The sequence below is a fragment of the Crotalus tigris genome, unplaced genomic scaffold (assembly GCF_016545835.1).
Source record: "Crotalus tigris isolate CLP2741 ecotype Arizona unplaced genomic scaffold, ASM1654583v1 scf7180000019066.130152, whole genome shotgun sequence".
NCBI lineage: Eukaryota > Metazoa > Chordata > Lepidosauria > Squamata > Viperidae > Crotalus > Crotalus tigris.
The window spans coordinates 73,558-99,591 of NW_024097357.1; the positions used below are offsets into that span (position 1 = coordinate 73,558).

The following is a 26,034-nucleotide window of genomic DNA, read 5'->3' on the forward strand; positions in this document are numbered from 1 at the left end:
GGATGGCAATGAGTTTGGTATTAATGAAAGTTTATCTTTGAAAGAACAAACAGATAAAAATATGCATGCATTTTTTTTGTTCCTAGAAAAAGTCTCAATGTTTCACATTCTCACACTTTCTATATTTTATTATAATGGCTTTTTATTTATGCATTGTAACCTGAAAGATAAATTATTGCACAGTCATCCAGATATTTAGACAGGATTTGGCATTTTTGTCTACCTATTCCCAAGATCCTGAATAGGTAGTTGTTGTTATCATCATCATCATCATCATCATCATCATCATCATATCAGAAAAATGACATTTCTGTTTACATTTCAAATATCACAATCCCTGCTACTATCTCAGGATATTTTATCTGGGTTGTATACCCAGTGATATTCTCAGTAGCGCAAGTTTGCCAATAGCTTTCCCAAGAGCCTTTTTAAATTCTCCATTCCTCAGAGTATAAAGAAAGGGATTGATCATGGGAGTCAGGATTGTGTAGAAAACTGAGAATTCTTTGTTTAGATTCCTGAGTTTGCTGTCCTTTGGTAATAAGTACACAATTATGAGGGTCCCATAGAAAATTGTTACAACAATAAGATGAGAGGAACAAGTGGAAAATGCTTTTTTTCTTCCAGTGGTTGAAGGTATTCCTAAAATGGTTCTGATAATGAAGATATAGGAGGTCATAGTCAGAAATAAAGGTGGTAATGTGCATGCAGAACCCAAGACTAACATTGCCATTTCAGTCTGCTCAGTGGGACTACATGAAAGCATTAACAATGGTGCATAATCACAAAAGAAATGATCAATTTTGTTGGTGCCACAGAAAGTTAATTGAGAAGTGAAGAAGGTGGTGACCGCAGCAGCTACAAGGCCAACCATCCAAGAGACAAGGGATAATTGAATACAAGACCTGTTTTTCATTATAGTTATATAATGCAATGGTTTACATATAGCTATATACCGATCATAAGACATTATAGATAAGAGGTAACTTTCAGCTCCTGCTAGAAAAGCAAAGAAATAAAATTGGAGGAAACACCCACTAAAAGAAATTCTATGGTTGTCAGTTACAAAACTGGCCAAAATCCTAGGGAGGATTGTTGAAGTATAGCAGGTTTCCAAAACAGACAAGTTTCCCAGAAAGAAATACATGGGTTTGTGAAGACTGCAATTAACTATTATTACTACAACTATAAGAATGTTTCCAGCCATTGTCACCATGTATATTATTAAAAATATAACAAAAAAGATGTTCTGCAACTGAGGAAGAGTTCTGAATCCTAAGAGGATAAATTCTGCAACCATTGTTTGATTATCCTTCTCCTCTTTAGCCATGGAATGTTTCATCAAATGGCCATATACTCTGTAAACAATATTGCAATGTTCAATAAAAAGTTCTTATTTAAACTCTTGACTACAATGATTAGGTGTCTTGCTTTGCAGTGTTTTTTTTTTTTCCTCATATACTGATGAAAATTGATCACCACATTTATGGACAATCTTAGACATTTTATACTAAAATAATTAACATTTATGCTGAAGCATATATTTTAATAAGGTGAATTTTAGTTATGAATACTTTTGTTTTGGTTTTCATTAGGATTATCCTGTATAGCTTAATTTTATCTTACATTACTTTAAAATTCAGTTTTTAAAAAATTGTCTGAACATATGCATATTTCACAATACATATTCTTGCATCCACATTTGCTATTGTCCAATTTATATTTATAACTATTTATTGTATATATTTATGTATATATACAATATCTGTGTATTGTGAATATTTATGTATATATGTATGTATTGTTTTTCTTAATATACAATTATACATATAAATTTAAAAAGCTTTAGTGTTGTTTTTTTTAATGAGTCTATTTTCTGGGTTCACATATTTCCAATTTCTATGTCTAATACTAGTTTAATGCAATCTTTCACATAATTTAAACACTTCAATAAATTCTTCCTTATCAGTAAACTTGCTAATAGAATCGAGAGGGGATAGTCCTAAATACCATTAGCACAATTCTTTTTGCATATTAGGGTTTATTATCATAAGTGCACTACCCAAATTTGTGAAAAATGTGTAAGGATGCATAGGTAATGTTTAAATGAAGAATCTATTTGTTTGGGAGCCATTATTCAGAAAGGAGAGAGAGAGAGAGAGAGAGAGAGAGAGAGAGAAGACATGGAGACAGAAACAGACCTTTGTATTTTCAAACTGGTGTCATCCGTTGATGCTTTGACTTCATGTCTCAACTTATCAGAAGCACTGGATGTATTATTATTAATTTCCATTTCCTCTGCAACATACATGACCCTCAAAGAAATGTAATGCAGTTTGTTCCAGGCATTGATGAAATTAGTAATGTTCAAGCTTATATCTGTTGCTTATTTATCTTTCTTCTCCAAAGACCTAATCTCTCTGGGCACATCTGCCACAGGGAATTATGTTAAGTGTTCAGGGTACATTATTTTCAACAGAGAATACAGAAGAAATTTGAAATGAATACTTTCTTTTTAAAGTAATCATGAAATTATCCCTAAAAATAAATACAAGTCTTGAGGAAAGAAGTGAGAAAGAGTGAAAGAGATTATTACAATGGATTTTAAATGTAATAGTATATTCACATAATAGCAATAGTACTTAGACTTATATACCACTTCACACTGCTTTACAACTCTCTCTAACTGGTTTACATATTGCCCCCAACAATCTGGATCCTTATTTTACTGACCTCAGAAGGAGGGAAGGCTGAGTCATCCTTGAACTGGTGAGACTCGAACTGCTGAACTGCTGACAGTCGGCAGTCAGCAGAGTTAGAGTGCAATAGTAAGTAATAGTAGTAAAGTTGGAAGGGACCTTGGAGGTCATCTAGTCCAACCCCCTGCTCGGGCAGGAAACCCTATACCATTTCAGACAAATGGCTGTCCTTGCTAGGCTAACTTGCTGGCCCCAATCTCTCCTCGGAACATCCTGCTCCCCCTCCACTTATATTTTAATTTTGTATTACAATAGGAAATGACCAGGCTGAGTCTGAGGGAGGGGTCAAACATGTCATCAGTCTCGAAACTCCTTGAACTACAAGAGATCTAAGTCCACCCCATCTTGAATTCCACTGACTCTTATCTACTGCCTGTTTGCTTTGATCATTATAGTTCAGTAGAGAATATAAACTTGCAATAAACCCATTATATTCATTTGAACTGCCTGGACTTTCTGATTTTCCCATGCTTGACTATTACTGTACTTCCACTATTTATTTATTTATTTCATTCCTTTAGTATTGTTATTATTTTTCCCCATTTTATTGTTGTAAGCTGCCCAGAGTAACCCCACAGTGAGATGGGCTGCAAATAAATTTAATAAATAAATAAATAATCTTAATCTTTAGAAGTCTTTAAATACAGATACTAGATAACAGACTGTAAAAACATGATGCCATTAGACAGCTATTTGCTGTCATTCAGATTTTTGTAATTCAAGTGAATTATCTCTAGGCTTAAGGCTTCCTTTGGAAAACAAACAAACAAAGAAAGCCAAAAATCTGGGGCAATTTCCCCTATTTTAGGATTCTAAGAGGCAAAAAGCAGGGATATCTCTTTAAGTAGATTTCCTAGTTCCCACCAATTGACAATATTTTGGGGAAAGGACTAGGAGCATGACCACTATATTTGACACAAATAACCTGGCCCAGTGCCATATAAGACTTTGAAGATGATGAGCAGCACCTATAATACACCTGGAAAGAAACTGAAAGCCAATATAGCCACACCTATTCTGTTTACCATAATATTTTCAGAAACATGTACTTCTTTTGTACAGGACAATTTCCCCATTCTCACTCAAGCAAAATCCTCTGCTATTTTATGTGAGCATTAATTTGATTTAAAATGAAGCTCAAAAGACATGTCCAGGAAATCATCCATAAAGCAATAGCAATTTCAGTAATGGAGCCAAAACTAAAAGTTCCATTTTGAAGTAAGTAAGAATAAACATTACCAGTAAGAAATAGATAGATGATAGATAGATAGAAAGATAGATAGATAGATAGATAGATAGATAGATAGATAGATAATGATAGAAATGATATATAAATGGTGTAATATCAATAACAATAGCATTTAGACTTATATACCACTTCACAGTGCTTTACAGCCCTCTCTTAGCAGTTTACAGAGTCAGAATATTGCCCCCAACAATCTGGGTCCTCATTTTACCGACCTCAGAAGGATGGAAGGCTGAGTTAACCTTGAGCCGATGAGACTTGAACTGTAAACTGCTGGCAGACAGGAATCAGCAGAAGTAATAATAATACATGATTAGATATAGATATAGAACAATATGATAGATGGTAAAGACAGAGACAGAGGCAGAGAGAGACAGAGAGATATGAATGGCAGCCAGTATATTGTATTGTGGGGAAATGCAATATATAGTCTTTTATCAAACCAGCTGGGTGACTTTCAGCCAGCCATTCTTTTTCAGCCCAAAGGATTTTTCCTATTTAATTACATATATTATTCTTTTCTTTACAAATTAAGAAAATCATAAATAGATAAATTGAAAATCATTTGTCTATTAACTTTAAAGGATTGTTTGGGGATGATGATAACGATAACAACATTTTATACATAGATAGAAAGAGTTTTGGACTAGGATCAGAGAGATGCAAGTTCTGTTCCTCTTTTATGCATGAAAGCCAGATGGATTACTCTGGATCTCTCACTTTCTCTCAACCCTAAACTGAAGAAAGTCATTAAAATTTCTCTGTCACCCAGTACTGGATCAGCATGATAGTTAATGGTCATTAAACTTTAATGAAAAACCACACATACATAGACACACTTCATGTGATGATGTGCATGGACTAATAGGATTGCTATTCTACTAGTTATTAGATTCTAGCCTAGATTTTCAGACTCAGTTGCAAAAAAGTCAAATATTTGCTCAAATATGTAGTCTTCAAAATTAACATCATGGACCTTTGCTCTGAACCTGATGAAAAACTGCTACTCCATCCTCATCAATTTGATTCACCTTTGGACAAAATTTCCAAAGGTCTAAGGTTATAGGGCAAGAGAGAAAACAGTTTACTTTACTTTTTTGAAGTATGATAAGCCAAAAGTCTATTTATTTTTTCCTGAAAAAAAAATGCAGACATTTCTTGAGGCAATACTTGTCTTTAACAAACAAAGTGGGCAAATATTTTATTACTATAATTATTAACAAGTGTTTTTCTTTTGACCTTCCCATGGGTACAGGATAAAGTGGGTGTTGATTACCCTGAGATCCAGGACGATATACTATAAAAGTTCCACCTGTCCATGAGTTCTTCCTACCTTCTCCATTCTAGCCCCAAAACAATTTGGAAACATGAAGTGGGTAATACTCATTTCTTTGGTATGCTTGGTAAGCTTTGCTGAATTGAAAAATTTACCCAGAAGATATCGGCATGTTGGTATGTTTTCTTCTTCTCACTCTCTTTTTTAAAAAGTCAGTTTTTATATCTTCATTTGATTGCTCAGATATTGAGTTCATACTGCTATTTTAGAAACACGAAAGAAAGGCTTAGTCCCCAGGGAATTATATGATTCTTCAATAGAATTTTTCAGAGTATCTCCTAGTTTCTCTTCAAACTGTATACATCTTTCATATTTTCAACTGGATTTTTATCCAAGAATTTTCCAGTGAATTATGTTTGTTTTATTATTATTGTCTGTAAAAATATTGATAACGTTTGGTGGTTATGGTTAGCAATATTTGGAGGGCAAGAAATTACCCACAATAATATCAAAATGGTATTTATGTGCCTACTGATCTTCCATGCTTAAATATTTTGCATGTCCCAAATCATAGCATTCTCTATTCCTGAAATCTCTTTCAATGAAGTATAATACTGTAAATATTTACTGGGTATTACTAAGATTACTAAATAGAATCTTGTTGACCTCAGCAGATTTCAAAATGCTAAGCAGGCTCATATCAAGTTAGTAGTGGGCTATTAAGAAATATCAGACAGAAGGCATCTAAACAACTTGTTGCAAGAAATGGTAAAACCAATTTGTTTTATTGCCATCACTTAAGATGTCTTCAGATAGCTCCTGGGAATTGAATTACATGTATTAGTCTATTTTATTTCATTACAAGATAAATGAAAATTTAAAACACAGTTATTTTGTAATTATTTTATTTATATTATTAATCAGATCTGCAAAATTATTAGAGTACATTCTGACGAGGACAGGGTCTCCTCAATCTTTGCAATCTTTGAAATAATTTAGAAGTAGTGACTTTTTTACTAGTGAGTAAAATTTGTTCACTACCCTCTTTATAGAAGACCATCCCTGGACCATCAATCTTGCCTCTCAAGTATCGATTAATGATTTTGGTGCCATGTAAGTATTCCAGAAAATTGTGCTATAAATTGCACATCTAAATAATAAAACAGTAATTAAAAATCATAGTAGAGAAATGGGTTGCAATAAAAAAGTATAAAACCACCATAAAATGGCTATTCTTCATCCCATAAAAAGAAATAAAAATCTTCATGATTCAGTATTTGTTGATATGTCTAATTTTATGTCAAATTGAAAAGGCAGACCTGCTGTAAATCTCATATCTCAGGATTTATTAGATTCATATTTTCACCTTCAGAAGGAAGAATGTCTCTCTTGCTCTAATCATTTCTTTTCTAATGCTATAGAATCCGGAGCATGAAACTCTCAAGGTCAGAACAGGATGAACTTAGAGTCCAGGCACTTCCCAGAGCTTTTCTACATTCTCCACTGCTTGTAAAATATGTCCCTAGTAAAAGAGAATATTCGTAGCTCAGGCTGAACTGTGGAGTCCTTGGTGCTCCAATAATATTATCTAATTGGGTAATAAAATTTCTTCAGTCAAACAAACAGGCTCAGAAAGTACCAAAGAATCTATTTTAGAATATATTGCTATTCACAGACTGTTTTCTTAATCACTTGTGCTTTTTTCCAGTACCTTAGTCTTATTCACTCAAAGTATACCAAATGCTACACTTGAAGAAGTGAAAAAACTGTCGGCAGATATTATAGCACTTCACCAGAAATGTGTTGCTAATGAACATTCAGACCCAGAATGTACAAAGCCTTTGGTAAGCGTTTGGAGTATATATAGACATATAGATTAACTAAGTCCTTACAGGATCCTAAATGAGTCAGTTACCAGAATCAAAAGTTTATTCTTCAAAGCTTTGGGGGCTGGAGGTGGAGCCCATCATCAGTTCTTACAGTTCTTTTCAGCTAGAGTTTTTTTTTGGGGGGGGGCATACGTTTAATGGTAAAATAAGTATATTAGCTCCATTCCTAAGAAATCAATTCCTCTCTAAATCAAAATCCTTAGCATTTCTGTCCTTCAAGATTCCAACCAGGCTGTAATATCTGGCCTGCCATGCTAATGATATCTCCCCAAATTGCTTATTCCTGCTCTAAGCTACATTTTATTAACTAGGTTATTAGACACATTACAGCTGGCAGGATCATACACTTACCAAAAATCAAATAAACTTAACACAATGTGTGAACCAAATTATCATTTCTGAAGTCCATTAGGATACTCCCTTTTGCTAGAAAGCCTATGCAAACTTACTCAACAAAGACTCAGAGCATCTTACTTCTGAATCAGTATATTGTAGTCTTTAACTCAATATTTCCCAACTTGGAAACTCTGAGATCCAAAGACTTCAATTTTTAGAATTCCCCAGCTAGCACGGCCACTGCTGGCAATTCAGAATATTAATCCTTATCTCCAGAAATTCCTAATGCTGTGAAGAATTTCAAGAAAATACCATTATAAAGACAAAAAACATTTCCAAAGCATATGAAACCCATTAATCTGATTTTTAATGTAGCTTGTTAGAATTTTTCAAGATTTTGAGATACAAAGCTAAGTGAAGGAATAATTTTTATGTGATATGGAACTCAGTTCTCTCTCTCTCTCTCTCTCTCTCTCTCTCTCTCTCTCCCTCCCTCCCTCCCTCCCTCTCTCTCTCTCTCTCTCTCTCTCTCTCTCTCTCTCTCTCTCTCTCACACACACACACACACACAAACTCCCTATTGATAAAAATAACTATAACTTAGCTTATAGTCCTATTCTAACAATCAGTCTAGCAAAATAGTTTATAAATGAAAGGTAAACATGAACAGTAAGGAGTTTAAAACAGTAAATTTAGTAATCTGAAGTACTTTATCATATATATTTATATGTGTGTATACACATACATATACATACACACACTGGACAATATTACTTAATTAGCCCTGTGAATCCATGAAAAACGGGCAGAAACACACTGCTTAACTTTTTTTTCTCATTTCTCATTCTCCTGATTTCTTTTTTTTTTTGTGGGGGAACAAGTATACAGGTATACAGGCAGAAAACATCTGATCTTCTATATTTGGATTTGGATCCCAATCTTATATCTGAGTTAAACAAAAATTAATGGAATATGGATCTAATGTCTCATTTTCCCCCAAACCCATATCATTTGATATGAATATTATTTATATAAATCACTGCTAAGTAATGCTTATATAAGAGACACTTTTTTTTTCTTTTTTGTTCTACAGGGTATAGTCTTCCTGGACGTACTCTGCCATGATGAAGAGTTTTCCAAGAAATATGGAATTAATGACTGTTGTACTAAGACTGATCCAGAAAGAAATGAATGTATTTTGTCCCATAAACTTTCATTCAAAGAAAGTGTTCCTTCATTCGTTCATCCAACTGCAGAAGAAGCTTGTGAAGCATATCACAATGACCAAAATGCTGTTGTAGCCCAGTAAGTCAATTGGCTGAAGGTTGTAGCTTAGAATCATTAAATCTTGTTTAAGTGAATGATGCTAATATAAAATTACACATGCTGCTTCTTAATTCATTTATCAAATGCAAACAATACATAATCTTTATTGACTGTTTCTAAGAGGGTATTCCTGCTTATGATTTCATTCAATTATCCCTCACTTCTTCCAGGAAGTCTCATTCTATAACATTCCAATAGCACCCATCTGTTGATGCAGGGCAGGGCAGTTAGATTATTTTAATATATATATTTTATATATATATATATATATTAAAATGGGGAGATTCGACCATGTATCTGCTCAATAATAACAGCATTTTTTTTAAAAAAAAAAAGATGCTGCAATGCAAGCATAATCCCCCTGTGATCTCAGGCATAACCTTATTATTTCAGGTCTTGTTACTATTCTGTCCATCATCAATATTGGATATCAAGTTTGAAATTTATTCTCATTAGACTATTAAAGAACTGTGGTTTTGGCTAACTTTAGAAAAAGTTCATCTGCTTTATTTTTCATGTAACATACCGTAAATACCATTTCATCAGATTCTAAAGGACACAGATATAGACTTTGGATATGAGTATATGAATTGAATAAAAGTATACTTGTGATTGATCAAACTTCTCTGATCAAAATCCAGTGAGAACTGCACCTAAAATACATGTTACTGAAATTTAAATACAAGGAGTGATAAATTTAAGAAAAGGAAACTTTGAGAATAATTATTTGTTTTAAAAAATCCTTGATCTGTATTATCCTACACTCAAATTTATTACTAGACAAAAAATTAGGTTAGATCTATTTTATTAAAATAAATGTTATTGTATTAAAACCAATGGATTTAAGCATGCTGTATATATTTTTGATCATCTGTGGATTTGATATATTTTTTTCTCCCTTTCTAGTCCTTTTCTGCAATTCTTTCTAAACATTTCCTTTTCCATTGAAAATAATTTCAGGTTAAGAAATGAAAGAGTTCTTTGGTGATGAAAACAAAATAAAACATTTTTCTCTCTTTCTTTCTCTCTCTCTTTTTTGCAAACACACAAACATGTTTTGTTTTTCATAGATATATTTATGAGCTCTCCAGAAGATATCCTAAAGCACTAACTGTTATACTTCTTGAAGCATCTAAAAACTATAAAAAAATCATGGAAACTTGCTGTGCAGCAGCTGATAAAGATGCTTGCATTCATGAAAAGGTATTTCACTTTGCATCTTGAAATTTTGTAGAAATAAGTTGTAGCATCTATTAATACTGATACTATATTTACATTATTTTCTCACAGTCATTCCACTTTTATTTGCAGGTCTTTTTTCATGATTTTCTCTAGTTCTTTCTTTTCTATCCTGCCGCCTGTCATCTGCACTATTGTGACATATTTGTCTTTCTTTTCAATGATTATTAAATCTGAGCTTTTTGGCAGGTGCCTATCTAATTTTAAATTCCCATAGCAATTTAGTTTCTTCAAGTTCTATTACTTTATTTATTTTATGGGCCCACTAGTTCTTGCTTGAGGCTAATGATATTTTTTCTAATGCATCATTTTTCTACTTTGTCATATCATTGCTTGGAATCAGACTGTGCAATCTTATTGCAACAGTAATTAGGTGGTCCACAATTTCTTCAGCTTCTTTGCAGAGATGACATTTGTTATCTGTTGCTCTCTTTTCAATTCTGACTTGTGTACAAACGTATGAGTTCATTCTAAAGGCTTGATTTTGTGCATCACAATGAATCCCCCTATCTCTTCAATTTTCCTGCATCTAGTCATCTAGTATGCTTTGCCTACTATTCTTGTAATGTACTGGAAATATTATATTTTCCTTCATTATCTCTCTTTTCTATTCTTCATTTGGTTTTTTTTTTTTTTTTTTTTTTTTGTAAGCCAGTTCTGTCTTTTCAGTACTCAGTAACCCATCCTGGTATAATAGGTTCAGTGTTTCGTATTCACTGCCTTCAGATATTCTTCTAATGCCCTTTTTTATTCTTCAACCATCTGATGTATTGGCAACATTCCATGCACACCTATTTTCATTGGTAAGTAGAATCTGTCAACATCACTGTGAGGATGAAATGATGTTTCATTGTCATTATTTTTCTGGTCTTTCTATCCAGGACTTCTTGTCCTGCTTGAGTCCAGGCCATTATTCCAGCTGTGTATCTAATGTCTGGAATTGCCCAGGTGTTAATTGCCTTGATGGTACAGGTAGTCTTCAACTTATGACCACAACTGACCCCAGAATTTCTGTTGCTAAATGACACAATTGTTAAGGGAGCCTTTCCCTTTTTTATGATCTTTCTTGACACAATTGTTAAGTGAATCACTTCAGTTATTAAGTTACTAACATAGTTATTAAGTGAATCTGATTTTTGCACTGACTTTGTTTGTCAGAAAGTTGTGATCAGAGGACACTGCAATTGTTATAACTATGAATCAATTGCCAAGCATCTGAATTTTGATCACATGACCATGGGATTCTGCAATGGTCGTAAGTACGAAAAACAGTCATAAGTCACTTTTTTAGTGCTGTTGTAACTTCAAACAGTCACTAAATGAACAGATGTAAGTCAAAGACGACCTGTATTTTCTTTAAGATAATAGTAATAGTAATAATAATAATAATAATAATAATAATAATAATAATACATCTGGATGACTGTGCGATGATCCATAATAATAATAATATAAAGTTGGAAGCGACCTTGGAGGTCATCAAGTCCAACCCCCTGCTCAGGCAGAAAACCCTACACCATTTCAGACAGATGGCTGTCCAGTCTCTTCTTAAAAACTTCCAGTATTGGAGCATTCACTGCTTCTGGAGGCAGGTTGTTCCATTGGTTAATTGTTCTGTCAGAAAGTTTCTCCTTAGTTCTAGGTTGCTTCTCTCCTTGATTAGTTTCCATCTGTTGCTTTTTGTCCTGCCCTCAGGAACTTTGGAAAATAGCTTGACTCCCTCTTCTTTGTGGCAGCCCCTGAGATATTGGAATACTGCTATCATGTCCCCTCTCGTCCTTCTCTTCGTTAAACTAGACATACCCAATTCCAGCAACTGTTCCTCATATGTTTTAGCCTCCAGTCCCTTAATCATCTTTGTTGCTCTTCTCTGTATTCTTTCTAGAGTCTCAACATCTTTTTTACATCGTGGTGATCAAAACTGGATGCAGTATTCCAAGTGTAACCTTACCAAGGCATTGTAAAGTGGTATTAATACTTCACATGATCTTAATTCTATCCCTCTGTTAATGCAGCCCAGCACTGAGTTGGTTTTTTTGGCAGCTGCAGCGCACTGCTGGCTCATAGTTAAGTGATTGTCCACTAGGACTCCGATATCCCTCTCACAGTTACTACTGTTGAGCAAGGTACCCCCTATACTATACCCATACATTTGGTTTTTCTTGCCTAAATGTAAAACCTTACTTTTTTCACCATTGAATTTCATTTTGTTAGATAGCACCCAGTGTTTAACTCTGTCCAGGTCCTCCTGCATGTTAAGCCTGTCTTCTGGAGTGCTGGCTATTCCTGCCAGCTTGGTGTCATCCGCAAATTTGATGAGTTCCCCATCTATCCCCTCATCCAAATCATTGATGAAGATGTTGAAGAGCACTGGGCCTAGAACAGAGTTCTGGGGCACCCCTCTACACACTTCCCTCCATGTAGATGCAGTTCCATTGAGGACCACACGCTGAGTATGGCTGGTCAGCCAGCTATGGATCCATCTGGTGGTGATGCTGTCTAACCCGTATTTTTCTATCTTATCGAGTAGTAGGTTGTGATCTACTTTTATCAAATGCATTACTGAAGTCCAAGTAAATTATATCCACAGCATTCCTCTTCTTCTTCACTCTCTTAATCCACTTCAAAAAATTTTCTTGAGTTCAGTGTACTTGATATTGTCAGCCTGAAGAATGCCAGGTGCTTATAATGATCATCTTCATCTATTCATTTGATCACAGACTCTTGATGTTATTTCCATAGGGTATCTTGAGTTCAGTGTTCATTATTTTTTCCCATTTGATGGTGAGCATGGCTCATTAGTCCAATCCAAACTCTATTACAATATCTTGGCTATATATATATTGACAGTGTTGAGGGAAATTCTATTTCAGATAATATTTTTCCATACATCTAGAAATCATCTATGCAGAGGAGGTGGATAACCTGGTAGATGCTTTGGATGTTTGATAGCCACCACCTGAGTTATTCAGTATTGTTGACAGAGAAATCAGTGCAAAGAAAAATAATATTAGTGAAATTGAGTCTGCTTGAAAGATTCCTCTCTTGATATTTATTTCTCCCAATCTATCACCATTGACCTATGATCATGTCTTTCATTGTGCCATCAATCTTTGCACAAACTTCTGATGTTTCTATTGACTGATTATTGCTAAACATTTGGTTAACCAATCAGTGGCAGGGAGTCCATTCTACATTCAAGTGGGTTCCTTCTGTTGCAATTTTCCAAAATCATCTTCTCAATTAGGAGTTGCTTTTTTGTTCTTCTCCTCTTTGGACAGTTTCCTTTCTGCTGAAGTGCTAAGAGCTTGAATGGTCCTTGATGCTCTCCAAGCTTCATTGTTTTCTTGCAGATTGTAGTATAATCATTGCTAACAAGGTTACCTAGCTGAGTAATGAAATGTCTGCAAGAAAACCACCAAACTCAACCAAAGATCCCTCATTTCAATGCTGAGCTACAAATATTCTTCTTTATCGGCAAAGAACATTTTTTTTTTTTACTAGATGCTGTTGGACTGCAACAGCTACCATGCCAGTTAGCAATTTGAAAGTTTTGATTTGTTGCACAGTCAGCCAGATGTTCAGACTGGAGTTGGCATTTTTATCCACATATTAAGCTTTTTCTCAAGAACCTGGGGTATACAATGTGGATGTTTGCTAGTATTAGAGGTATTGTTGCAAGATGTTCTGAGTAAGGCTGTCTTTTGCAATTGAATGATGGATAATTTGTCAAAGTTGATGGTGTTGCTCTAGTTGTTTGGAAATATAAGCAAGATGTGTGCAACTTGGTGCAACCTTTATATCCTTTTGCTATAGTCATTATATTTCTATTTGTTGCTATTATTACTCTTTTCTTATGTCTCTTTCCCAATCTATTTATTGTACTGGACTGAATAAAAATGTTTTCTTTTTTTCCCCCTCTTTTTCTTCTTCTTTTTTGGTTTGTAACAGGCAACAGAAGCCAAAAAGAAATTCAGGGAAATAATTGAGGAATATGAGTATACTTGTTTTAATCTGGAGAAATATGGAAAGGATACTTTACATACATTGTAAGTCTGGTTTATTTGGGATGTGGTAGGGAATGAATTCCTAGAAATGCGCATCAAATATGATTAAATTATATACCTTAGACCTTTGAGACCATCTTGAGTATATGTCAATAGGTTTCATGAGGCAATATGTTTTCTCTATCCAAATAATCAGTTTAATAATGTGTGGCCCAGAGGGGAGAGCAGCTTCCAAATTACTGTATGTGCACGAGCATGCATGCATGCAAATGAGGCCATGCCCACTGGTGCAGTACTAGCAGCCATGTTCATGCATGCAGCATGCATTGGAACCATGTGCAAGTGTGAATGATTGCACACCCTGTAGCAGCTAATGCATGTTCACACATGCGCAAATGGGCCACACATATACATGCCCACACTAGCAGCCCATTCATGTATGCACAAATGGGGCATGCATGAACCCATGCTAGTGTTCTCGTTTGTGCCCACAAGCATGAACAAACAGGACCGTGGATGCTAGCATGAGTGGGGGGAATGTGCTCCCACATGTGCATGCCCTGGCCAGCCATTTCTGTGGCCCACTGGCCCAGAGCCCACAGCCCATAGGTTGGGGACCCTTGGACTAAGGATAATTTTTTATATAATTATTCAGGTTTTTATAATTTTTCAGGTTTTATTTACCCAGAGACTCAAGTCCTGTCAAAATAATATGAATAACATGGTCTGGGGGCAACCATTCTGCATTTTGACCATTTGAGAATGACTTATACTTGTTTAATAGATTAATGCTTTGCTATAATCAGCTCTTTTAGGTAGTGCTGACTAGAAGCACAAACTTGTAACTTATAAATGCTATCTTTGAATAACAGAAACTTACAAGTCTGAAAGGACTTCTCCACTCATTTATTTTTACATTCAGGGAAACTGCAGATAACCCCGTCTAAGCTGCTTCATAGTCTCCTTTTCTTTCTGTGGGCTGAGAGAGTTATCTAGGCAGATAACTACTTTTAGGGCTTTAACAGATTTAATGATTATTCTGTTAATTTTTCGGTCAATGCATTTTTAATACAATTGATCTAAGGACAGCTATTCTTCAATTTCCAGTATTTTTCAATAGAACAATTGCCAATTGGACTAAGTGCTAACTACTACTTACAACCCTTGTACCTGATGTGATCTCCCAGGCAAACACTAAACTGCTTGAACTCTATGTAGTTTTTTGACATCAGCAAAGGTCAAACGGTACTATCACTGGTTGTGACACACTATTGGCAACCTCTATCTTTTATGTTTATTAAAGTGACTGATTTTTAAATACGTAAAATACTCTTGGGACTGTAAATTTCAGGAAAGATTCCTATTGTTGTTAAATACTGATGGTATGCCAAAATCTGTTCCATAATTCTTTGTTTTGTTTTTGTTTTTTTAAAAAAATACATTCATGATTCTTGAGAATTTATTTTCAGATTTTTCTTATAGCTCTTTTTAGCTTACTTGCTTTTCTACTGGCAAAGGAGAGGATTCTGCTCAGAGTTCAAATACATCTTTCAAGACAATGTGGTTATTTATTTTTCTTATTTTGGAAAACTTCCCATGGGAAGAATTCCAACAAAATCTCTTCCCTGGAAATTAAATTCCCTGATGCATAGGGAGCTATGCTGGAGCAATTATTGTTCATTGAAAGAAAAATAGTTGTATCTGTACCAGTGTGATTGTGAAATAAAAGAAACCTAAAGCCCCAAATATGATTGCAAAATAAATTAAAATTAGTACCTTATGCAACTATGGAGATGGTCATATTTTAAATGGAAGAGTATATTATTATATGGCATTGCAATTGCTTGTGGAACATGGCAGAAATTATTAGAATCTGCTTTGAAATAATCCTAATGCTTTCCTTTGCTTTTCTGTCTAGGAAATTTATTGAGACACATGAGAAGTTCATCAATGCTAATCAGGAAACTATATCCCATATTGCTAATGATGTTGTGCACATCTATGAAGAACTCTGTAAGGGGGATACCCTGGAGGCTTTACTTGACAGAGTAAGATGTATTCATGTCTGCTGCTTCAAAAGGCTCTTTTTGTTTGCCTATTTGACTTTATTAAGCTGTTTTCTTTCTTTTTTTTCTTTTTTACTATGCTTTCAAAGCACTCAACCATGCTTTTGAGCAGATAAGATATTTGTTCAATGAACTTTTATCATATATACTGTAGAAGTCAATGGGTAGCTTCTTAAATGCTCTGTCTCAATCCCAAGGATTTGTTTTGTTTTATTTTTTTACTTGGTCTTTTTTTTCTAGAACTTCCTTTTGAAATTTTCAAATTTCTCCAGTGATTTTTTTCAAACCAAATCTTCTAAATACTTGAAAATGGAGTTCAACACACATACATACAAACAGATATATTTTGTTATTTTGTTTTCACAACTGAAGATTGATAATACAAATAGATGATAGATAATATGCAGACCCAGGTTGTGGTTCTCCTCAAGCACTGAAGCTCGCTAGCTGATCTTGGACAAATCAATTTCTCAATCCCAAACCATCATGGTAAAACTCTTTCTTTAATCAGATTTTTTTTTTGTTTTGCTGTGTGAAGTAGGCCAGCACAATGCAAATAAGCAAGTCTACAACCAAGCAAGAAGAAAAAGGAGGAGGAACAGGAAGACAAGTAGGAGATAGCTGTGAGACCAGTTTATACTACTGAAGAGGGCAGCAACTTCAGTGGGTTAGGTGATGACATAAAATGGGCAGAGTTTATTTAGATTTATGTAGTTCTATTTTTTTTTTTTAAAAAAAAACTTTGACCACTTTGATGGACTTTGATGGACGGCTATATAAAATTACCAAAGACACAAGCAAACAAATATGAAGCATATTAATACTGACATCTTAAAAACAGAGAAATAATCTGGCAAACTACATGATCCTCTGTATGTAACTGACATATAGAATTTTAAGAAATGAACTCAAATCCTACTTTCATGCATCCCTCTAAATGTTTTTACCTAATCATTTTTTCTAGAAACATCAGCACAATACCTCTCTCTTCACTTCAGTTTCCTAAAATGACAGAAGAGAAAAACTAGTGATTCCCTGCAGGATCAAACACTTGCAAAGACAAATAAATAAACATTGTACATCTGTGTGGGAAAAGGCTGTTTTAAGATATCTGATGTATTGTGTGGTTCCACAGATTTATTAACTTACATCAAAGCAAGATCTTTTAAGACTTATGTGTTCACTATTATTAATTTTATTTGGAAAGAAGTCTTGAAAAGTTTTGCAAAAGTCTATAGCTCCTCCAATTATAACCAGCCTATTTCCAAAGACTCAAACTCTCTCTTTTCTTATAGGCATCCCTGTCACAATATGTCTGTGCACACAAAAATGATATATCTTCTAACCTTGATCATTGCTGTGAAAAGCCTCTCGTGGAAAGACCAAGCTGCCTTAGTACTATGGAAAATGATGCAAGGTCTCCTGATCTGCCCCCACCAGCTGGAGAAATCTTAAAGGAGACAGAAGCATGTAAATTGTATGCTGAACATGGAGATGGACACAAGGAAAGGTACAGCTAGTAGGGCTAGACTGTATAAAAAAAAGCAAGAACAAGTCTTATGCTCTGAATATATGGAACAGTTCCTACTCTAACTTCAGATAAAATAAGGCAATGGGTATTGGAGTAGAGCATTGGCTGTTTTCCTTTAAGTATTATTTCTAAACCTTAAAGCAGTGGCCATGAACTTCTCTGGCTTTGTAGACCAGCAGGGGGAGGTGAAGAGGGATGGATCTGCTGTTCACACAAATGAACCTTTGCACATGTGCATGCTTGCACACTGCTTGTGCAAGTGGAGCTGCCCATGTATGGGTGTGCTTGCCTGCCACTTTCACGGCCTGCTTCTAAACAGCTGTCGGTCTGATATTGGACCGCAGCCTGGGGATTGAGACTGGGAGTTTCTTCTCAAAGGAGATAATATTATTTTTATCTTATAACTTTATTTTGGCTTCTAAATTAGTTTGTTCAGTAAGATTTAACTGCATTGCCAGCACTGAAACAATATTCAGTTGCTAGTCCAGTTGAGTTTTGCTCATTCAGTGGAGAAAATATTATTATCCTTTGTTTCAAGTGGTAAAATGTTCAGGCAAAAAAGTTAGATGCCCTAGAGATGAGACATTGGAATTAAAAAGCTAATGAATCTCTCTACTCTAAGACAGGAATAAGAGGCAAAAAGAAAAGAAGCAGAATTAGTAGTTAAGTAGCAAAATGATCTGGCAAACTAACCTGAGAGAGAGAACCATAGATTCATAAGTGATCTTGGAAAAGATATACATTTAGGTAATCCAAAGTATTATTTCCAACTGATATCAAAATAAATGAGGCATACTATAAAACATGCTGGAAATTGACATACAACTCTTTCCTTTTTGCACCATAATTTAAAATGGTTGATCCAGAAGGACATCTGCAATGTCTAGAATTGTATAATGACAATATTTTTCAAAGATTACTGAAATAATACAGTTGAAGAACATGGAATATATTGTCTCCTTTCTTATTTTTATCCCATTTTTCACCTGTTTTAGCTTCCTCTTTATTTTAACAATAAATCATCCTGAACTTTCTAAACTGCTTGATCTGGAAATTTTTAATAAATATAAAGCATTGCTGGAAAAATGCTGCAAATTAGAAGACCACGTACAGTGTTTGCATACAGGGGTGAGTTCCTTTCTCTCTCTGCAGGGCACTTCCTATTGATCCCTACCCACTCCTGCCTGACCTTCCCATCTCTTTTGAGGCATTATTAATCATTATTCAGAAACTGAAAAACAAATTACCAGTAGAGATGCATTCTTTATTAAATGTTATACATAGAATGGAAAATTTCAGTCTTAAGCAATCTGTGTGGCTGTTGTTGTTTTTGTTTGTTTGTTTACTTCTTTGTTTTGCTTTGATATGTTTTATTTTCCTTGAAACATAAAGCATTCATTACACCAAAAGTCAGGTTTTAGATTATTATAAAGTAGATTGAGTGGAGCAGCTCTTGAAAAATATTTGGAATCATAACTGTTGCAGAGTATCATAGCCAGATAGCTTTCTGGTATTTGCTTTTTTGACTATATTACACAGCTTTACATATAACACTAACACTGGTTTCATATCCAGGCCAAATTTCAGATTTTGGTTATTACAAATCCCTAAATATCACTTCTTTCTATTTAAAATAAACTTTATCTTTTTATGTTAATTTAGAAGATGCTGTAACATATCTAATCTACAAAATAGGTTCAAATCATAGCGCTATGGCAGTGCTCTATACAAAGGCAGTACAGTTGTTTGTACTATTTAATTAATATAAATGGCTTTGGGGGCCCTTCTTCAAAATGGAATGAGGCATAAAGACATTTGTATGAAGTGAATCACTGAGTACAGACTTACTCCAAAGTTATGATGACTAAGGCAGGTTTCTAAAGATTTTTGAATTTTGAATAGAGGTGGCAAGAAAACAAATGTGGAAAGAAAACACTGTGGAAATAAAAACCCTAGATCTGAAAGGGATACCTGACACCAGCCTGATTAGAAGATATCATTTGTTTGTTCCTTTCTTTAGAGTCACAATATTTGCATACGTAATCATGACACCAAACTTGTTTTTAACAAATCATGATCTTTGTCATTCTTTTCCATTCACATTTGTTTCTAACATGGATTAAATCCAAAGTTACCAATTCCAGAGTAAGAGCTGTCTCCTCCAGAGTAAAAATTATTTATATTTCTCTGACTTTCTCCCAGCATTATTTATGTTGCTTCTTCCTAGGTCTGTTCATTGTTATTGCAGATATTTTTTAAAACAATATTTTCTTTCAGGAAGAACAACTTAAATTATATATTACTAAGATTACAGATGTTGTGAAGGATAATTGTGATAATTATAAAGAACTAGGAGGGTACTTCTTCCAAAATGTGTAAGTTTTTTCTTTGAGTGATTCTTTCGCAAATGTTCAAAAAGCCGAACCATGTGTGGATGCAGAATTGTTTATTTTATAAGGGGATGAAAGAAAATATTATTCCACTAAATGTCTTGAAGTTCTCCTACACCTGTACAGATTTTCAATCTTTTTTTAGAACAATATTCAGGAAAGTAATTTATAAAAGTTTTGCAGCCTATGAATAAAGGAGAGGATTCAATTGTAACTACAAATATATTTTAATAGTATTAAAATGCTGAAATAGTAAAATTTCCTAGGTATACAAGGATTTTAAGGTGCACCAAAGGAGTAAAATACCAAAATGCTTTGCCCACAAGTTTAAATCATTTAAATCAACATGAAAATTACAATTTACTCAGATGCTTCTCTAATGTCCTAAACAGAAGAGCTGAGCAAGAGCTGAGATATGTTTGCATAGTCAAGATTTTTAGATTTTTGTAGAAAGAGAAAGATTGTTTGAATTTTACTAAAACCCTGGAAATTAATCTTCAGCTTTAGGAAAGCAATTCTTTTTTCCCTAGCATCCTTTAGTGCTTTTACAAACCTGCCTTAATGAACAGCACACTGGTTTACATAGTGTCTGTTGGCCTTTTCTTGCAGATATTTGATCAAATATAGCAAAAGTATACCACAGGCTCCAACTTCAAATCTAATCGAGATCACCAAAAGAGTGGCAAAGGTTGCTGAGAAATGCTGTAATTTAGATAGTAATCACCAAGTCTCATGTGCTTTAGAAAATGTGAGTATTATTTCTGCCATATATTCTGGTCTTTTGCTTTCTATTCCATTTCCTCCTTTAGCAATACATCACAACAAAAAGTCTTTAGATGTTCTCAGTGGAAGGACAGGCTGTGTGGGCTTTCAAAGCTATGTTCTTCCCCTGGGCCAATATTCTCAGCACTCTATCTGCAAGTGAAAGGCACAAAGCAGAGTCTTCCACAAACATGTCAGCAAGCAACAAAAGTTCTATTAAAGGCTCTAAAACTGAAGTGAGAGCAGAAAAGAAATCTTAAATCAAATCTAACTAAGGGATTAGTTACAAATCTTCTTAGATGTCTATGACAGTAATCTAATCCTTAGATAATCAAAACATATTTGCACCTCTGTTGTTCCTAATTTTTCCTCATTTATAGAGCTGTATATGTTCCCTTGATGCTCATAACTCTGTAAATTCTGGGAAAATCTTATTTCAGTGCAAATAATTTAAATATTTTCATTTTCAATGCATACTAAAATATACTTTTCTAAAATAATACTCCATTACATGCTTTTCTGATGTATCGTTTTGAAACATATCTCTTTCAAATTAGTTAATACAGTGTTCCTGACTAAGAGGGTACCATCCATTTTGTTTTAATTCAAAAATCCATTTTCAAAATATTTTTATATCCTTATTAGAAGCTGTGTATTCTCAGTGGAGAAATATTAGCTTTCAAAGGCAAAATTATGACATTGTCTTTTTTATATTTAATTTATGAATAAAAGTTATAAATTTATAAATCGGAAATCTTAAAATCTCCAGCTACCAACAAATAAGCCATCAGATAAAATATTTCTGTAAAACAATTTACTGAGTCAACTCAGTAGATGAAACTTTGTTTCCTGTTACTTTCTTGGGATGGATGGAGACTGATGGAGAGACAGATGGGTAGACAGACAGACAGAATCAGCAGTTATCTATGGCACATCTCAATGAAGTTTTTGCTCCAAGAAGGAAGGAGAGTGTGATTTTGAACATTCAGAGAAAAAAGCTATTAATTTAGCAAGTCTTCCATTTGACCTACCTTTCATGAAACCTTTTTAGCATCAAATAAAGCATAAATCTTGAAACGTTATGTGCATAACATTCATCTTACAATAATTGTATCATGTAACTGAAGAACTTCATGGGATATTTTTTTTCCTCTCTCTCTCCTCTCAGACGGATAAAGTGATAGGATCTGTATGTAGATATCACAAAGAACATTTCATAAACAAACAACTTTGCCATTGCTGTGATTCCTCCTTTATCAGTCGTTGGGATTGTATCAGTAACTTAGGACCAGATCCATCACATGTCCCTCCTCCATTCAGACCTAAAGCACTGGATGCTCCTGAAAATTTGTGCTCACCCAATGAAGAGACTGTGCAGGAAAGTAAACAAGGGTAAGAAAACAAAGTCCTTTTAATCTGATGTCCTGTTACAGGTTTTATATCAAACAAGCCATGATATGTCATACCTCTGAGTGAACTATATTGTATGCTAGGTCTGATTTTATTTAGTTACCTCCCATATCAGTCTCCTTTCTTAGGACACCTGCCTTCTCAAAATGTCTTTGGTGATTTATCTTGAAGCATTTGTTTTCAGCTTTTTTCATCTCTTTTTTTTATAGTTTTACCCCAAGGAGTTTGCACTAAGAAAGTACATATTAAAAAAATAATTTTCTATATACATGAACTTATATATTTCTCATTTTGGGGAACTAGAAGAGAGTGAATTCATAGTAGCTCTTAGCTTCAACAAAGAATTTAATAGTTACTGTTTATCTTGCAGTTTGCTTAGTGACTTGATGAAATCCAAACCTACTATCTCAGATGATATGCTTGCCTCTGCAATTGAAGCTTTCCGTAACCTCCAGGCAGATTGCTGTGCAGCTGAAAACAAAAAGGAATGCTTTGACACAAAGGTATATCTGAAACAGAAAAATGGATGGGGAGAGTTTAAGAAAGTGTTCTTCCTTATTGCTGCCTCAATATTTAAATTTCCCTTTATCAAATAAGCACCAATTTAGAACAGTAAGTTATCAGTCTTACAGTTCTCGGTTGGCATGGCTGTATGTAAAAGAAATGGGAACAGATATAAGGATTCCAGCTCTAATTTCCTCCTTCTTTTATATGCAGAAAAATGTTTGAGCTGGTATTTTATAAATGTTCTCCTAGAATTTTGTCAACCAGTCACCCATTTATTACTAAGGACTCTGTGACAATTGTGAGAAAGTGTAGCATATATTATGCTGGTTTATGGGATAAGAAGACCTGCATGCCATCTATCTTAGTGTTGACTTTTGAGTAGTTTTAAATTTTAAATTTGTATAATTTTAATATTTAACTATAAGTCACAGCTGCAATTAGCCAGGTTCTACTGTTATAATATAAGCAGAGATGCATCTCACTGTGAAAAACAATCAGAAATCTAGGGTACAGTGTTCAGAGTCATCTAAAGTTTGATAGTATTATGTAATTTCCCTATTAGAAGATAATACTGCAGATCTGCAGCACAAAAAGAAAAACTGAAGTTTTGTCACTGCTGCAATAAAATTCCCAGCAGTTTCAAAATAAATGGATTGTTCTTGTGTATTACTACAAAAGGGCTGCAGACCAAAAATCCACACCTACTAGCTTCATCCTTCTCTATCACCCTGAGAGAAAAAGGGGTGCCAAGGTTGGCATGCACACCTATGGACAGAACACATCCACACAGGGCAAAGCCAACTGGGACGGCAAAGTGGAACAGACAAGGAAGGGAATAATGGGAGGAGAAAGGGCAGTAGGATCAAATGGCATACAAAGGGATGTGAGGCATTCAGGGCAGTTACAGTCATTTAGGGCGAATGGGCCAATTACACACTCAATGAGCAGAGTGCCAAAACAACTAGGCCAGTGGTTCTCAACCTGTGGGTCGGGACCCCATTTGGGGTCGAATGACCATTTCATGGGGGTCGCCAAACAAGACTATCCACCATTTTTTCCTCCTTTTATTTGGCCACACCCCTGGCACCCGGTGATGTATAAGTGGTTGAGGGTCACCACAACATGGGGAACTGTATTATGGGGTCGCGGCATTAGAAAGGTTGAGAACCACTGAACTAGGCTTATAAGCAGACTCTCCAAACTCCAAGCTTTTACTCTGATGACATTGACAGGGGACTGACGAAAGCTCAGGTAGCAGACAGATGTTTGTATAACAAACCATTGTTTTTACCCAATAAACAGTCACTTTATATATAAAGACAGACATTTTCACATCTTCTGTATCTTCTTGTAGAACGAGAAACTGAGAAGCATGTCCCCATGAATATGAGGATGGAGGTTTTAGGGGGGCTGTTAGGAAGAACATAAAGTCACACATCTTCACATCTTCTGTATCTTCTTGTAGAATGAGAAACTGACAAATCTAAGAAGCATGTCCCCATGAATATTTTTTTAGTAGAACTCTTATGAAGAACATAGTTAATTTAGGAGGGCTGTTAGGAGGAACATAGTTAATTTATTCAACTGGATGAAGATTTGTATAATTTACTTTGTTCAGCATATATATATATATATTCAATTTCAGGGTCAAAAACTGGTTGAAGACATCCAAAATGATCATATAATCCAGTAATTTTCTAAGGTGAGCTAATACGGAAATATATTCAATGTTTTAGTGATTTTATGATGATGATGCTTGAATGGGATAGGAAAATACAAATGTATGAATAAACCTGTATCCAATCATGATATCCCTTAGATTAAGATAACACGATTCCTCAGTCTCTTTAAATAAATCCTTCCTGAAAAATCCAAAGTGAATTATTTCTCAAAATCCTCTTGTTTAAACTAATATTTTCTCTTTGTGTTTATAACAGACCACAACAAAATGAAATGTTGAATTAGCTATTTATCCAGCTGCCATAATTTATGTTGGAACACATAGATTCTTATACAGTGTCATGGTTATTTTTAGCTCAGTTGCCATTTGCATTGTTGTCTCCAAAATATGTTTCATGTAAAACACTAGCAATGAGATTATCACTAAAACATATTTCTTTCATAATCTCTCTCTCAAAATTCATTTTCTCACCTTAATTCTTTTTCCTTAATTCTTGAGAACTGAATTTAAATATTCTATATCTATATCTTTGGTACCAGAAATAACAGTTTTGTCCTATTCTTTTTTGTAGCTTCCACAATGGAAGAATGCTGGAGATAAAGAATCCAAATGTTCCCAAACATTCTTGGTTGCTGCTTTCATGTCAACCTTCTAATGCCAAGGACAACCAATTCTGGTGTAAAAATTACTTCTAATGAAGTAATCTTTAAAATGAAAATAAATAAAGTCTTTAAAAGGAGAGATTGGCTTACAAATTAATGCTAAAAAGATATGCTATTACATGCCTTTGATTATTTGTTTCCATGTATGGATATGTGTATATGTGTGTATGTATATGTTTGTGTGTGCAAAAGATAGTATTTGTTGAGTCCTCAGCTTAATGGCGAATAAGCACAGAACATCTCGTAGTGTCAAGAAGCCTTTACTGTAGTCTCTTCTGCTCCGTTTCAGCTCTGAGGCTCACAGGCCTCTCTGCTTCCCTTAAGAACGTTTTCCCGGGCCGAATGGCAACAATTGGCGTGCTCCGCGCCACGCGCATGCACACGAGGCTGGTGCCAGCCAGTCTGGTCCCGGGCAGCTTGCAACTGCCCAGGACCATTGCAACGTCCCGAGCCTGCCTTTGAAGGCTCAGGATACAACACCCCTTCTCCCCCGGCTAAGACTAATAAACTATATGAATAGTTACACGCGACCTCAACACAAGCATGGTGTGCTAACCCATGCTTTAAATGGTACCAGGCTATTGTTCTGGTGATTAATACCCAATGCCCGTATTTCCATTGTTCCCAACAACAGACATCCTCTCACTGTTTCTGCTTTGCCAGCAGAGTTACAAAGTCCTCAAGATACTTAGGAGATCTCTTGACTCTCTGTGATCTCCTTAGACCCTGAGAATCCCCAATTTCTTTTTGCACAGAGGATGACATGAAGTTGCCCCCTCTTTCAGACCCTGGTGGTCCCCATGGACCGTGCCCCGTTACCTGGTCTGCTTGCTTGCCCACTGGGCTCGTCAGACCAGGACTTTGTTCTCCCAATAACCTGGTTGACCTGCCTAGTTGTAGGCTCTCTGGCCCCTCTATAAAACTGCCACTGTTAGGCAACTCTGTAG

General features: G+C 34.9%; 2 protein-coding genes across 2 annotated transcripts; one reads left to right on the top strand and one right to left on the bottom strand.

Moving 5' to 3' along the window:
- Positions 1-358: 358 nt before the first annotated feature.
- LOC120315064 (olfactory receptor 2AP1-like) lies at positions 359-1,351 on the bottom strand. Its single transcript, XM_039358743.1, has one exon. It carries the CDS (start codon positions 1,340-1,342, stop codon positions 359-361), a length of 984 nt encoding a protein of 327 aa, XP_039214677.1. The 5' UTR covers positions 1,343-1,351.
- Positions 1,352-5,299: 3,948 nt separating this feature from the next.
- LOC120315063 (serum albumin-like) lies at positions 5,300-25,166 on the top strand. The gene is made up of 15 exons (XM_039358742.1): positions 5,300-5,457; positions 6,334-6,394; positions 6,990-7,125; positions 8,600-8,811; positions 9,903-10,035; positions 14,023-14,120; positions 15,997-16,126; positions 17,440-17,654; positions 18,671-18,803; positions 19,953-20,050; positions 20,675-20,813; positions 21,996-22,219; positions 22,608-22,740; positions 24,390-24,446; positions 24,997-25,166. Exons 1-14 carry the CDS (start codon positions 5,373-5,375, stop codon positions 24,435-24,437), a joined length of 1,845 nt encoding a protein of 614 aa, XP_039214676.1. The 5' UTR covers positions 5,300-5,372; the 3' UTR covers positions 24,438-24,446; positions 24,997-25,166.
- Positions 25,167-26,034: the final 868 nt, after the last annotated feature.